This window comes from Micropterus dolomieu, linkage group LG12 (assembly GCF_021292245.1).
Source record: "Micropterus dolomieu isolate WLL.071019.BEF.003 ecotype Adirondacks linkage group LG12, ASM2129224v1, whole genome shotgun sequence".
Taxonomy (NCBI): domain Eukaryota; kingdom Metazoa; phylum Chordata; class Actinopteri; order Centrarchiformes; family Centrarchidae; genus Micropterus; species Micropterus dolomieu.
The window spans coordinates 15,017,159-15,032,845 of NC_060161.1; the positions used below are offsets into that span (position 1 = coordinate 15,017,159).

Consider the following 15,687-nt stretch of genomic DNA (forward strand, 5'->3'; position numbering starts at 1 on the left):
TTGCGCATGGTATCCAGTATGCACAATGCGCCAATTTCTGATTTTTTATGTGCTAAGGAAAGTTTTAAGATTTTTCTCCCCCCAGTTTAATGTAGTACCAATTAATTAATAATTAATTAATTAGTTAATTAGTTAATAATATAATTATATTTAATAATTATACAATTTATTTAAATAAAACTTGCCGGCAATAATACTGAACTGCTAATTTTCTTCAGTATTCGCTCCTGGGTATTTTGTAGTTTCCAGCAGCCACTAGCGGTGCAGTTCTAAGATTGCTACCAGGCGTGAGCTCATACACGTGCTCGTTTGAACTCATGAGCGAGCATAATCTGAAACACAACCACTTTCATACAGAAATCCTGCAATAAACGCAGGAACACCAGCATGCAGGCTGTGGCTTTTCACTCAGACATGTTCAGGCTCTCTTACTTCAACCTTCCCGTCTCAGAGGAAGATCAACACCGGCGCCGTACCTATTCAGCACAGCGAGACACCGGCATATTGGCACAGTACTCCCAAAAAAAGGCAAAGTGAGAGCGGCTATAGACAGGTAGGGAGCCAGCTTCACACAACATGCTGGAAACTCAGGTAAACTCCCACTGCAATGTTACAGTAATATTTTTTATCAGCTTGATGTTGAACTAATCCATGCTTGTTACATGATAAAGTTACAGTGACTGCACTTAGCCAACATGCTACATTGTTAGCTCGGCTGCTGTTTTCAGTAACTGTCTTTACTATCTGTGTATCTGTCACCGGAGGCCCAGCAATTTTAGCACAGCTACATGTTTTGGATGATAATGAAACTGGACTGAATATTATAACGAGATTGTGAGATTGTGTCACACTTTATAACAGAGCGCAGTAAGTAAATGTACTGTAGTGTTAGTGGATGGCTCTTCCTCTGGGTTGTATATTATGTGGGTTATGTTAGTTACAGCGACTGAGAGGTGGAGAAGCTGTGTACCGGTAAAAGGCAATAAATATAAATTGAACGTTATGAAGCAAACAGCAACAGATCGGGGCTAATGTAGCATTAGCTGGCTGCTCGTGGCTGCATTATAATAGGATAGTAAACAAATCGCTCCACATTTGCTTTTTACCGTTACATAATTTCTTGCCGGCTTTGACACTTTGACATAACAGTGGTACAGAGGAAAGTAACATGGGTCGCATTAGTTGGTGAAGTAATGTGAAAGTGATATAACTTTGCACCAGACAACATTAGCAACTGCTCGCTATTAGCCGACGAGCTAACGTGAATTTCTCTGTTTCTCCAGCTTTACTAATGCTCACTTTGTTCTAACTCGACATCATCTGAACCTGTTTGGTCTAATGGGCTTCAGCACATAAACCTTTATTGTTGTTTTGTATCCTTACGTGGAGCCTGTGTTTTGCTGTGAGCCGGTTGTTTTATGGTGTTAGTGGACTGCATGTCGTTAGCTGCCGTGTTGTCGCTGTAGTAAGAGAGCCTCGGGCGCGCGCAGGGCTGAATCCGACCCGGAGACCTCACATTAAAAGCAGAATAGTGGCTGATACAAGCAACGGACAAAACAGGAGTGTGCTTCATTTCTAAGTGAGTTTTGAGCCCACTGACAATAAGGCAATGACAATTTGATTTATTAAAGTCAAAAACTTACATATAGCCCCTTTAACAAAATTAATGTTAAATTAAAACAAACAGGACACGGACAATCGGGAAAGGTTTTTTCATTTCATTCTCTGGAGTAAAGCTATGGAACAGTCTCAATGAAGAACTAAAGCAATGTCCAAACACACAAATCAGGTATAAAGATATGGTTTTCACAGGTTACAGGGATGAAGGGGGTGAATAAACATCAAGTGTTTTCTGGGGCTAGTATTTATTTTTAGTTTCATTGTTATTATTTCATATTTTCTAAATTGCCTAAATTCATTATTTTCTTTTATGTTCTTTTTCCGTTTTTTTAAATAATTGATGTAAGTTTTGAATTGCTTTTGGGTATGACAAAGTTGATGTGTAAATATCTGGAACACGGGTAGATTATTTGTAAGCATTTGATTTGTGGACACAAGGTGGGATTAAATACGTTTTTTTTCCTTCTTCCCCACTCCTTTTCGAATATGTAAGGAAACTGACAAGAGCTTCAAAACATTTCTTTGGCGGTAACTATTATTAATTAATTTATTATTTTGTTATTTAATCATTTTGATTTGTTTACTTGATTGCATTTTCTTGTCAGATGTTTCTATTTACATATATTCGAAATAAACACTAAATAAATAAATAAATAAATGTATATATTACAGTGGTTTTGCATATTAGCGTGCAGTTTAAGCTACGTAGACGCGGCTAGTTTCTAACTCAACACAAACAACCACATCCATAACAAAGAAACCAAAAGCACAGATGAAAATGTTGCACTGATCTTAGGTTTTGAGGATAAAAAGAGCAGAAAAGGCCGTTGTACAGCTGTGCACAAACACTGTCTTCCACACACACACACACACAAGCAGACAAGGTTCAGCTCTGCAACAGGAAGTTTCAAGTTTATTACTGAATGTTCAGTTATATACTTTATATTAATTATGAATAAACAATAAAATATTACATCTGGATCATTGTATAGTATTCCCTTTACATCCGACAATCATAAACTACACAGTGTCAACGAAATGCACTACATACATATATCTTGTCTAATGTGTATTGCATGCTTTCTGAAGTGTACAAACACGGCTGCTGCTTTTAATTACTTTAACTAGTCCAAAAGTAAAAGATGGTCTCATTATTGGGTGAAACTGAAGGGGAGGAAGTGGGACAGTGGAGTGGAGAGAGGAAGAAAAGAGACGGAGAGATGACATGACAGCCAGAGGCCTCAGGGTGGGCCTGAGGGAGAATATTCACACCAAATGTCTAATAACAGTCAAGTCATGGGGCGAATGAGTGTGTGTGTGATGCTGAAGTGAGCTTGGTGTCTAATGGTACGCTGCCGTGTTTGTGTCAGAGTATGATATTGTGCGTGTCTGTTTAAATGAGTGTTTTCAACATAAATAGGACAGAAATAACAGAGGTTAAAGCTCACGGCTGACAAGAAACAACCCCCAGGCTCCATTCTGGTGGGAAGGAAACTAGCTAACGGCGGTAGCATACTGACTTCTCTTCTTCCTCCTCTCTGTGTGCCAAAGTGGCACAGGCCAAATCTAAGCATGTACTGAAGAAAAGAGAACTAATGTCTGCCTCCTCAGTGGCATGGCTTACAGTGTAAGTCAATAAAGATTGTGATGCAAGATGTGATAACCAAATGTCTTGCTTCGTAATTATGTTTTAAAAGGACTACAGTGGCTTCTTGGGAGTTATACACTTTTGGCACAAAATATGACAAAAGTACTGACTCCAGGATTAGCACTGTGACTGGTAGATAGCACCATGTGTATGGTGCATATGCTAATGGTTTAGCATGTAGTATGTTAAGTAACACTATCACAGAGTCGCAAAGAAAAAAGTTAAACCTTACAGTAACACAAATTTAGCGTCTTTCTTTTCATCAACAGTAATAATATGTTTTTCCACTTGGGGGCACACAATATTTACTTATTACTAAACACATTTTAAAGTTAATATGGCAAATGGGTTAGCAAACAAAACACAGGGCATCATACATCTGTAGGTCGTGTTTTTTTGCCACATGAAAAATGTTCGTCCAGTATTTTCCTAAACTCTCCTTCCAGCTCTGTTTCAGTTTCCAACTCTTGCTTTTTAGCTGCTAAAAAAATTCAGCAGCTAATTGCTATCTTAGTCAAGACATGTAGCATACACTGACTTAATTAGAAGTTTTTCATTGAAAATGGCTGCGACTGGAAACAAACTTGAGACAGAACCAAAACTTGTGAAGGGCCATAAAACCTGAAAGACGCTGAACGCTCAGTAGTGCTGAGTCGTGTGATAAGTCTGTGGGTTTGAGTTTGATATCATCAGCTAGAAAATAAAACAACATAATTAACTGTGGCAGTAATTTGAGTAGTTTCAAATGATAGGTATCTTGCGTATTTCACCAATCAAACAAGTCATTATGTACAAATAGCGATCTAGTATAACAGCAGGTCATTAGGAGCCAACAGTTAACTGATCAATCTGGGGTCAAATATAAGGTAAAATTCCTAAAATGCCATGTGCTCCGTGAACGTGAACCCATTTTTCCCATATACCCAAAATGTGCTCAACGACTCTTTTGCCAACAGCCACTAAATCTCATAAAAATAAACTGCTTTTCACACAAAATGTAAAAATCACTGAACAGTGGTTGTATTGATGGTCATGTCACAGGATCAACACATTTTTACAAACAACAAAAACAAGAATGATAAAAGTGCTTTGATACATAACAAGAGTCTCTGAAAGGGGTTGTACTAAAATGGGATGTTTCACCTCAAACATAAAAACACGAAAACACCCCTGAGTACCTGGTAATGAAGTCCAAATCTTACTTTGAATACTTGCTCACTGGACTTGGAATGGCTTGGACTACCTTGACCCTAAAAGCTGACAGCCTGCGAGGAATGTATCGACTTTTTGGGGGGAAATAAACCTTTTAATTTGAGTAGACTGGTGGCAGTTTCACCTCTCACTGTCTCCACAGAATAAAGTAAATTCTCACACTGTATACATTAGTGTCCAAGATGAGATAGCTGAGCAAAAACATTTACATACTGCACGCAGTGTGGCACACTGAGTACAGGACAACCAGAGGTGAACAGGCTGGCAATCCCTGACTGGTAAATGATCAGAGATGTTGATGTTGCTTGATGACCTTTAAGTTAAACCAAGCATTTCATAACTATTATCGGCTTAAAGTTGCTATCTTTAACTTGAAGACGCACATACTAATTTTGTAATGGGGGCTGGATATATGAAAAAACACTTTTTGCAAATTGTTAATTGAATGAATGTATACAGAAAGTTTCTTCCATCAATAAAAATGTAAATAACCCAGTTAAAATTCCATTTAAATAGACGATCGTTTACAAAGACTGTGTGTGAGGGGGAATAATCAGACAGACAGGCAGGCAGTGCTCATTGAAGGAGGGAGGTAAGAGAGGACCTCACCTAAAAACAATATTTTCTTGAAGAAAAGGGAAAAATTTATTTCACTCGTTTCTTCCCTAATCATTCTCTCCTGGCCTCCGTCCCTCTTCAGCACTTGTGGTCAGTAGTAAAATTCACGTAAAACTAAACACATACACAGAATACATATACACAGAGTGCCATTATTTTACCCCTCAAAGTGGACAAGAACATTTCGCTGTTAAAAGAAAAAGTCTCCTGTAATGGATGAAAATATAGAGCGAGGAAGATTTTTACATAAAGTACCGTTTAGTTTGTGCACCACAACCACACATTCAGTACTTGGCTTGAATAGAGTATGAAACAAACTGAGGGCACATTCATCCTAAAATACAATGCACACACTGTTCCTATGTCCACTGACAATTCTGGAAACAAGTGAACTAAACTGCTGTTTTTCATAGCGACACATGATGGCCCCTAATGGCAATAAGAGGTAACTCTTTGAATTTTGAGGCTTCAGTGAATTAAAGTAGCAGAAAACTGACTTCTGCAGACCTATAGTAAATGTTTTTGACCAAGTGGTCACTTTCTGAGCTGTGACAGGGTTTCTTACCACGTATCTAACACTAATAATGATTTGTCAAATTGAGAAAATCCACAGTGTTTCAATTAGAAGGAAGTGAATTGCCCTAATGTGTTTGCCTAATTTGGTGATTTTAAATAAAAAAATATGACTGCATTTTTTCATTAAAATGTCATAGTGCAGCTTTAAACCATCATCTGAAGACCTACAGTGGCATTGCTATTAAAGCATGCTGTATGTCATTATCCAGGCTGCAAAAGTGTCAAACTAACTGCACCAATGCAAATGGACACACACACCCACTGAGCAGACGCTTTCCATTTAGTAGGATGTATTATTCTCCCAAAAAGCAGATGTCTCCATCAAAAGATTAACTTCAGGACACACACACACACACGCGCGCGCGCAGAGCTTAGTAATCTGCGATATTTGTAAAATTATCATTGAGTGTGCACTTGTGTTCGGTTTTTCAAAAACGGGTAGATTGGATGGGAAGAGGATTTTAGAGACTTTATGCCCCTGAACCAATAAACTGTGTATGTGTGTGTGTTTGTGTATGCGTACCACTGTGTGTGGACAGAACAGTCATAGACGCTTCAGTATAAAATACATTGTCAAGCGTGTGTGTTAAACACGCACTCACAGACTGCCTGCTGACTCCCCCCATGTAACTGTGGCTTGATTTTGACTGGTGGTTAAAGGCGAGAGACTTTATCCTGACCAATGTCACAGCAAATCCTGCTGAGACAGGTATATGAGTGAGTGTGTGTTGGGGTACAGTACAACAGGATAATCCAGCTGGATGAATGGAAAGCTCAAACCACCAATTTACAATAAACAGTTAAGGCTGTAGCACCGTTTGCTGGTCAGCTACTGCCATTACATCTAAAACATTTAAACCTTTTCTCTGGTCTCTAAAAAATGGTCAAATGTATGCGTGTTAGAAAGTTTTCCTGAACAAAGACATTCGTTTTTTAACCCTGCTCCTCTCTCGACACAGTTCAAAGCTTTAAAAAAGGTGTCACAAAAGAGGTTAAAGCTGTTATAAACAGAAACGTTTTCGCAAAAACAGTGTGAACATAAAGCTAACGGTGTTGTAAAAGCTTACTGACCAGACAACAAGGGAAATGATGCAAAGAAAAAGGTATGAAAGGAGATGACATTAAAAGCAAGACATACAGTCAAGTAAGTCAAATGTAAAAAATAAAAAGTTTGAGTACGATTCTTCCAATAATAGGTATGATGTGTCATCTGACAAAAACAGCAAAAATAAAAATAATATAGCTCTATAGACAAGGACAAAACAGTCTGTAATAAAAAAAAAGAAACAAAATTAGTTAATTAATATCATTACTATCCCACATTATAATCATTATAGACCCTAGTTGAAAGTATGTATTTTCCTTTTTTTACAAGTAATAATTTTAACTGAATGACATCTCCGCCTCTGACAGGACGGGAGTGGTGGACGAGGAAGTGGAATCAGCCAATGAGGCAATGCTATTGTCTTTGCTCCTGTTCCAGGTGCACCGATTGGGTGATGACGGGTGAGAGGGCGTGGAGCAGTTGGAGGGCGGGCCCGAGCCAGAGGGACTGCTGTTATTGGACAAGGGCGAGAACAGGGCGTCCTTTCCGAGACCTTTGTTCTGGAGCTCCAGCTGAAGGTGCTGGCAGATTTCCTCTGGCAGTCGCTGATACTCCCCCTCCAGTTCCCTCTCCAACTGAGACATGAGCTGGATAAGAAACACCAGGAAAATATTCAAGTATTACTTCAAGTAATATAGTTTGAGATTTTGGGAGCTTTCTGGCCGAGTATTATATGAAAAGACTGATAACCACTCTCATGTCTGTGTGTATGTATGTAGCTAGAATAAGGAGGTGATTAGCTTAGCTTAGCATAAAGACTGAAAGCAGGGGGCAACAGCTAGTAGTTATATTAGTTTTAAAAAGATACCTACAAACACCTCTGTAAAGCATGAAGTAACGTATTGTATCTTGTTAATTTAATTCATACACAAGCAGACATGTAAAAAAAAACAATTAGTGGTTTTACGGGGAGTTCACTGCTATAACCAAATTTTTTGTTTCATCACCATGAGACATCGTCAGGCAACCAGCGGAGACACACCAAAAACCACAAATAATCATTTTTACATTTTTTTGTTTGTGCAGAAATTAAGCATACAAGATACGTGTTTGAGGTGTTGGTATGTGTATTTTTTACTGCTGGGCAACAGTTAAAATTTTTAATCGCATGATTTTCTTGCGATTAATCGCATTGTTACTTTGAATAATGAATTCTAAAGTAGTGTATTGTGCAATTTTAATTTAAATGTACTGCTATATACATAAAAGTGCAATAACAAATAAGGTGCTTTTTACCAGCAGTATTCCCTTTACACAGTAGCAATAAAATATTTCTTGTAAATCTCAACTTAAACATTAATGTAATCAAATCAAATATTAAACCAAAGCTATTTGCCACTGCCAGGGCATTACCTTTTATCTAGCTTGTTAAAACAAGTTACCATCAGAGTCCAATTTTCTTGTTTTTTTGAACAGGTATCAGCATCAGGTATCTTTTATCAGTGAGCAGCAGAAACAGTCTGTTCAGAAGGGTTGGGACGATGTGCGTGTGTTCACTCGCACAGACTTCACTCGGTTAAAAACTTGAAATGACGTTACAAGTCGCGGTGGATATTTCACAAGCACAGACCAGGTAACGTTAAAGCAACATTGAACACAGGGTGCAGATGTTGGTTTCGGCTGTCAGGCTGAGTCATTAACAAGCATGCGGCTCACCTGCTGCCGTGAAAACCTCAAGACTTCACATTCTGGAGATTTTGTTTGGTTTTTTATTTATTTTGGAGCAACACTGAAGTTTTAAGACATAGAAGAACACTGCTGCCCGATAAAAGCAGACAACAGTAACTATAGAAGAGGTGAAATTGAGAAGAAAAGAGTTTTTAGGCTGGCTGGAAATTGTTTAACAGGTTGTAAAGCCCATTTTAAGGCTTAGATTATTTTTAACATAAATAAGTACATTTTTGTTTAGCTGTAGCTAGGGCTAGCGCAGCTATCGCGCCAGCTAGCTTATCTTGATATGGCTCTGTTACTTCAGCTGTCTATTTAGTTGTTTCTTTGTGATAGAGTGCAGAGTACAGCTTTTGCAGGTTTGACTTGAGTTCAACAAAACTGCCTCTCCTCTTAAATTAGTTAAATGAAAGCACTTCAAAGTGTGTTGCTCACCAGAGGAAGTTCCTTGTCTATGTGTTGCAGCACCTCCTGATGCTTCAGCATCAGCTTTTCTTTTCTCCTGGTCTGAGCGTCCTCCAGCTGGAGTGCGAAGAAATAAGAATAAGATTTTGGAGAGAAGGAAGGAAGGAAGGAAGGAAGGAAGGAAGGAAGGAAGGAAAGGGATAATGGTAGGAGGATTTGAGTGGTATCAGGTGGGAAAAAGGAGGAATGCAGGGGCAGTAGGAATAGAAGATAATATGTGAGAGAGAGGGGTAAAGTTGATGACAGTGGTAGAAAAATGTACTATAAAGTAGGTAACGGGCCATTCTCAAGGACTGATAAGAGTGTGTGTGTGTGTGTGTGTGTGTGTGTGCGCGCGCGCGTTAGAGTGGGTACTTGCCCTGCGGATTAAAGTGACCGAATCTTGAATATGTTTCCTGTTGATCTCATTCAGTTCCCTACAGAGAGAGATGGAACGAGCGAGGAAAAGAGCAAAAAGTGTCAAAAAAAGGTCTGATTGCCCAATAAACATCTCTAATACCAGTTATAAATAACAGAGACAAGTTTAAAAAAAGTTTACATTTCAGCCTTCTCTTTGTCACGGCTCTTGGCTTCGCTGATGCTGTTTTGTCGCTTCCTGTCCAGGATCTTTTGGAGCTCTTTCTTTTCCCTGCAGACACAATTACAGACAAAATTACATCCGAACAAAGACAAAAAGAGCTAGACGCTGGTGGTTAATCCAACACACGGGAATCAAACTCATATTGTGTATAACATGACAAAGCCACTTTAAAAATCAATATAACAAAATGATGTTATGGAAAAAACTAAGACTTAATTATACAATAATAATAACTAAAAGCAGAGCGTTACTGTGACAATGACTTCTGGGTCTTGACCCAACATTATATTTTTTGTATTGAGCCGTGAAAGGTGAAAGGAACAGCTGCACTTACTTCTCGCACATGTCCTTGAGTTTCTTCAGCTGAGCTGCTTGGCATTCCTGGGCCGTCTCCTTTAACTTCTGTAAGTTCTAAAAACACAGCGCAACAGACGACGACCTGTCAGCGAATGACTATGCAGATGTACGGAAGTGCCACAGAGTTTCTTAAAGATCAGCTAATTATGAGCTCTGTGGACAAGTGTGTATATTTAAGAATTCACAGGATTACAGCGTTATTCCGCGCGTGCAATGTGTGATTACCTCTTGTAAGTGTGTTTTTTGCTTCTCTCTCTCCAGTAAATGAAGTTTCTGTCGGACCTCCAGGAGTTCTTTCATCTGCCATTCCCTCAGCTGGACCGTCTGCTGCTCAATCTCCTGATCCAATGCCGTCAGCTCACTCTGCACCGGCTCCTGGGACTCACTGAGAGTACACACACACAAATACACATAAAAACATGCACCACGGAGGTCAGGTTTAATCAGCTTGAACCATAAGTGCAAGTTTACCATAAACTTTACTTTTACTCCCTTCACTGGCTGTTTTTTCTTCTTCTTCTCAAGTCTTTCACACCTACCCCACCATCCATCTATCTTTATATAATCAATCTATCCATATTTTATTATATCTTGACCACCTCCCCTCTGTCATTTACTGGTACTTTGAGATTTTCCCCACTATTCTCCCATTTTACACATCATAAATCCTTACTTTTTCTTGATGCTACGTTTGAGGTGTTTCTCCATCTGACTACGTCTCCTCTGGGTGTCAGATTGAATCCGGCTGGTCCGACTCTTCTGCTCCTTACTCAGATTCCACACCTACAAAACACACACACACACACACACACACACACACACACAAGCAGAAATCAATTTCTTTTGCAGCACACTGGCAAAATGATTTTTCAGCCTCTAGTGCCAATGTAGTGGACTTTTCATCATCCAGTTTCTATGTAGAGCTGGAAAAATCTATACATAAGAATCTAAATATGAGTGGTTCCATTCTGTTAGGCATCTATCTTTGTGTGTACCTTCTTAAGGTGTTTCTTGCGCATCTCTTTGATTTCTTTTTTCTGTTTCTTTAGCAGCTTCACATAGCTCTTCTGCTGCTTCAACTCCTCTATAGACTGGGCCTGGATGTCTGACAGACAGATCGAGAGACATAGAATTATGGCCAATCACCATTGTAATTTAATATTATAAAGCTGACAGCTAGCCACTCCTGGCTTGTCCAACTTTAAAAAAAATGAATACATATCCTATACACAGCTCAAAAATGATTTTCACTAGTTTCTGTGGGAAATGAATGACCTTACCTGTCAGAACAGTGGCTATGAGGTCTTCCTTCAGACTTTGTGCTACACACACAAACACATGCGCACACACACACACACAAAGAAATGCAGGAAGAGAAGCACACAGACAGTATGTGTGAAATGGATGATGGGAAAATGAACCAAGCACAACAGCAGAAAACTCAATGTAATGAACAGTATTCATGGCTTTAGTGTAAGTTTAACATACTGTACAAGTTAACCTTGTATTGAAAAGAACAATGGATGAAATTGGGTAAGCTCATAAAATTTCCCTTTTTTTAAAAAGTGACACTTTCATAAAGCTTTGAATCACAAAACGTGGGAGATGAATGATTTTCACAAGACGTTAAAAAATATTTTGTTTCACTTATTGAAATTTCCTGCAGACAAGTGAAAAGATCTTGTGAATAGATTACTATGGATATTTGTGCAGTGAAGACACATTCATGGACATATTACATTAGCTTACATTAGAATATAATACACCGCCTCATAGCAGGCTAATACAAATATACAGTACATGGGAGGCAGGCAAGCTGATACAATGGAACAACAATACGGGTTACATTTGACAATTGGATTATACCTAGCATCTTATGCATCTTTGAAAGTGATGTCTAACTAATGTACGTTAAATTAGCATAACATCCATTCATGTAAAAAGTTAATAAATTCTAGACAGTACTTTTTTTATTTTCTTATTTTCTGGCAGATTACTCATGGCTGTTTGTACCAGAGCTTATTACTGGGAAATGTTCAGAAAGTAGACTAAATGGTGCCTCTAGTGGCTTGAAAGCGTCTGATTATATATTCATTTAGGATTTCAAGTGCAGATAAATTTAATGGTGTGGGTATTTACACGTGTCACATGTAGACATTAAAACAACATTTGTGGCTGTGTATGTATTGTTTATGGCTGTCTCTACCAGGTGCAGGTAATTTGATGACTTCAGGTGCTTCATCCATTGAGCAGGGGGGGAGGGCATGGAAGGGGGAAGGGAGTCCCGGAACAACTTCACTCTCTTTGGTCTCTCTCTCTTTGGGCTGGTTGGGGACATGCTGGACAAAGCAAGAGAAAGATGAATTGGAAAGTTGATTGAGAGTTCACAATCTGTAAACTTTAGATTAGATTATCAGATGATCAATCTTAATGTTGTATTAATGTTCATATTAATGCTATGATATAGTCCATTGATATAGTCTTTATTTTTTTTATATAATAATCTGATATAGTCTGATGATTTGGCAACATTGTTCTTGAAATGTTCATGGAAATAAAGCCCTTTTAATTGAATTGTTCTGACTGCGCTGCAAAGTAACAAGATTTTTGTCTTTTTAGTTGGTTTTTATTACTAAACACACAGATGTGTCTTACCTCACTGTTGTCCTCTATGAGCACAGCCAACTGTGTCTCTCTCTTGTGCAACTGACTGATGTGCTTAATGGGGTTAGTCAGAGCCTCTGCATACTCTAAAAATACACACACACACAGACACACAAAAACAAGATAAAGAGTGCCTTAATGACATGGATGTCCACAAGTTCATATATTCGGGACCAGCGCTGAAGTATTTTATAGTAAGTAACAAGACTACAAGCAAATCGTAAGTCGAGGTACTTCACTGACTTTAGTATCACTAAGTGAATCTGCAGTGTGGGACTCCTTCAGGTTTCTGAACATTCTAACATTTCTCCTTTAGAGCCTGAGACCCAAGGCGATGAAAATCGTTCTGGAACTTACTGGGTTAAAATTAAATGATTTTGCTTTCAAGTCTCAAGTTGTCTTGCCATTTTGGGAAATATGTTTATTTACTTTCTTTATGAGAGTTAGATGAGAAGATTGATACCACTCATGTCTGTACGCTAAATATGAAGTTGGCGCCAGCAACCAGTTAGCTTAGCATAGCATAAACAGTAGAAACCTGAACCGGAACCTGGCTCTGTCCAACAGTAACAAAATCCGCCAAGCAGCACCACCAACGCCAACTAACTAAATTGTTATGTCTCGCAACTCAATGTTTTTGCATTATGTACACATTAAAGAAAGTAGATACAACATTTAAATTTGTGAGCTTTAAAGATGCTGGTACACAGATTTTGTTGCCTTTGGACAGAGCGGTCTTTCTTTTAAGCTAAACCGACTTCTGACTGTAGACTTAATGGTGGTATCAATCTTCTCATCCAACTCTGGGCAAGAAAGGGGAAAAAGCCTATTTGACAAAATGTCAAACAATTCCTTTAAAACCCTATGTGAAGTGAATTAAAACTAGATAGCAAGCAAGCAGAGAAGTCAACATTGTTAGCTAAAAGTAATGTATACATTTTTTAAATAGTTAGCTAAAACTAATGGATAAACAATTAAAATAGGTAGCTAGTGGTATTTCCCAAATTACCTAACTTGTTGATGTGGTGTTCTTACCCTGGTGTTCATTAGGGATGTAGTCCTGAGCTTCAGTGTAAACCAGCAGAGAGGGCAGGAGGAGGGGCTGGTTTAACTCATTCTTTAGGTTTATGTAGTGGTAGCCTAGAAAGGAAAAAGGGAAGAAAGAAAAATAAATGGCTAGTGTCCATTGGTGCTGGACAGTAGAAGATACAGCAGCATGTAAATGAATGATGTTTTCACTATATGCAGACAAACACTAAATAAGTGGAGGCCTTTGGTTAAATGTTTGACAGTACGAGAGTGTGTTTATGTGTGAGTACTGACCAGGTCTAATGGCCGACACAGGGAGGATCCGGTGTCCAATAAACTTGCCGTTCTCTTCAAACACCGCTATCCTCAGAGAGGCCAATGTAGGGAGGACCAACTGGAGTGAGGGGTGTTGACGTCAGAGAGCATGTAAGGGTTAACAAATGGCAGACACTAGATAGGTGAGAGTACTATGTGAGACTGAATCCTGGTGCGTGTGCATGAGTTACCTTATTAAACACAAACATTTCATCATCCCACACGGGGTCCAGCGAGTTCCCATTAGATGTTTTGGTTCTATACTTCCTCTTTGTATCAGCAGGAAGTCCAAATATGTCCACTTCAACGTACACGCCCACCTTTTTGTCAGTCAGGAACTGGCCTGAGATCACCTGGTGGATGTTTAATCACACATGTTTATCAAAACAACTTACAAAAAAATTGAATGTCCAAATAACAACATGTGTTGTCCTTACCCTAATTTTGACAGTATTGGCGACTATCCCATCCACTATGTTTTCTGTAAAAGGGTCAAAGTGTTTGTCCGTCCTTCTCATGAACTCAGGTTTCAGCAGGTAGCCGCAACTGCCGTTGTACTCAAACACACCCATGTTCAGCTGCATAGGGAGGTCTGGTAGAGAGGAATGGAGAGACGAAGATGGGAAGGGGGAAGGAGGGATGACAATGAGCAAGAAAACACAGAAAGGGAGGGATTTAGAGGGATGAAGACTGAGATGCTTTAACTTGACTTCCCTGAGTCCGGCTACAGAATGCAAATATTTTCATTTTTAAATACCTTTTTTATGTTTCTTGGAGATAAATCAAATACTTAATTTAAATGCAATTGTGAAAACAATATTTTATAATTTTACATAGTATGTGATACTTTTAATATTTTAAATAAGCAGTTGAAAAATATAGGCAACAGTAAAATGAGTGTTGTACAAGAATAATAATTACAAGTTCCAAAGATATCCATCTGGTAAATGTGCACAATTTATACTTCTTAAACCCTTTAATTGTTTATTTTAAAGTCACAGGAAAAAGTATGTGACTCCTTTGGAATTACCTGGATTTCTGCATAAATTGTGATCTGATCTTCATCCAAGTCACAACAACAGACAAACACAGTCTGCTTTAACTAATACCGCACAAACATTTATACGTTTTATTGAATACGCCTTGTAAACATTCACAGTAAACATTTGGATTTAATAACTGGTTGACCATCCTTTGGCAGCAATAACCTCAACCGTTTCCTGTAGTTGCTGATCAGACCTGAACAACGGTCAGGAGAAATTTTGGACCATTCCTCTTTACAAAACTGTTTAAGTTCAGCAATATCCTTGGGATGTCTGGTAAGAATCACTCTCTTGAGGTCATGCCACAGCATCTCAATCAGGTTGAGGTCAGGACTCAGAATGGGCCACTCCAGAAGGTGTATTTTCTTTCTAATTTTGTTGTTGATTTAGTTCCGTGCTTTGGGTCCCATCTTCTGTTGAGCTTAAATTGGCGGACAAATGGCCTTAAATTCTTCTGCAAAATTAATAATAAGATAATAAGAATAGATAATAAACTTTGGAATAAATTTTTCCGTCGCTGATAGCAACCCTTCCAGGCCCTGAGGCCGCAAAGCAGCCCTGAACCATGATTCCCCCTCCACCATACTTCACAGTTAGGATGATGTTTTGATGTTGGTGTGCTGTGCCATTTTTCCTCCACATATAGAGTTGTGTGTTCCTTCCAAACAACTCAACTTTCCACAAATGATTTTGCCACTAGTGCAGCTGGGTTTTTTTGGACAGCAGTGGCTTCCTCCGTGGTGTCCTCCCATGAACTCCATTCTTGTTTGGTGTTTTACATATCATA

At 38.8% G+C, this 15,687-nt stretch overlaps 1 protein-coding gene and 1 long non-coding RNA gene across 2 annotated transcripts in view; one reads left to right on the top strand and one right to left on the bottom strand.

Moving 5' to 3' along the window:
• Positions 1-340: 340 nt before the first annotated feature.
• On the top strand, positions 341-12,423 carry LOC123980026. Its single transcript, XR_006827356.1, has 3 exons — positions 341-553; positions 7,158-7,297; positions 10,111-12,423. It is a non-coding gene; the product is annotated as an uncharacterized LOC123980026 (long non-coding RNA).
• Positions 4,267-15,687, bottom strand: part of plcb3 (phospholipase C, beta 3 (phosphatidylinositol-specific)) — a 52,785-nt gene continuing 41,364 nt past the window's right edge. Inside the window, exons 20-34 of the mRNA XM_046064175.1 lie at positions 14,295-14,449; positions 14,049-14,210; positions 13,837-13,936; positions 13,549-13,653; positions 12,505-12,599; positions 12,056-12,188; positions 11,130-11,171; positions 10,845-10,954; positions 10,523-10,632; positions 10,075-10,234; positions 9,827-9,903; positions 9,451-9,540; positions 9,271-9,328; positions 8,883-8,969; positions 4,267-7,366 (exon numbers count right to left, since the gene is read on the bottom strand). Of these exons, the coding sequence (XP_045920131.1) occupies positions 7,058-7,366; positions 8,883-8,969; positions 9,271-9,328; positions 9,451-9,540; positions 9,827-9,903; positions 10,075-10,234; positions 10,523-10,632; positions 10,845-10,954; positions 11,130-11,171; positions 12,056-12,188; positions 12,505-12,599; positions 13,549-13,653; positions 13,837-13,936; positions 14,049-14,210; positions 14,295-14,449 (1,793 nt within the window). The 3' untranslated portion in view covers positions 4,267-7,057. The remainder of the gene's footprint in view (positions 7,367-8,882; positions 8,970-9,270; positions 9,329-9,450; positions 9,541-9,826; positions 9,904-10,074; positions 10,235-10,522; positions 10,633-10,844; positions 10,955-11,129; positions 11,172-12,055; positions 12,189-12,504; positions 12,600-13,548; positions 13,654-13,836; positions 13,937-14,048; positions 14,211-14,294; positions 14,450-15,687) is intronic.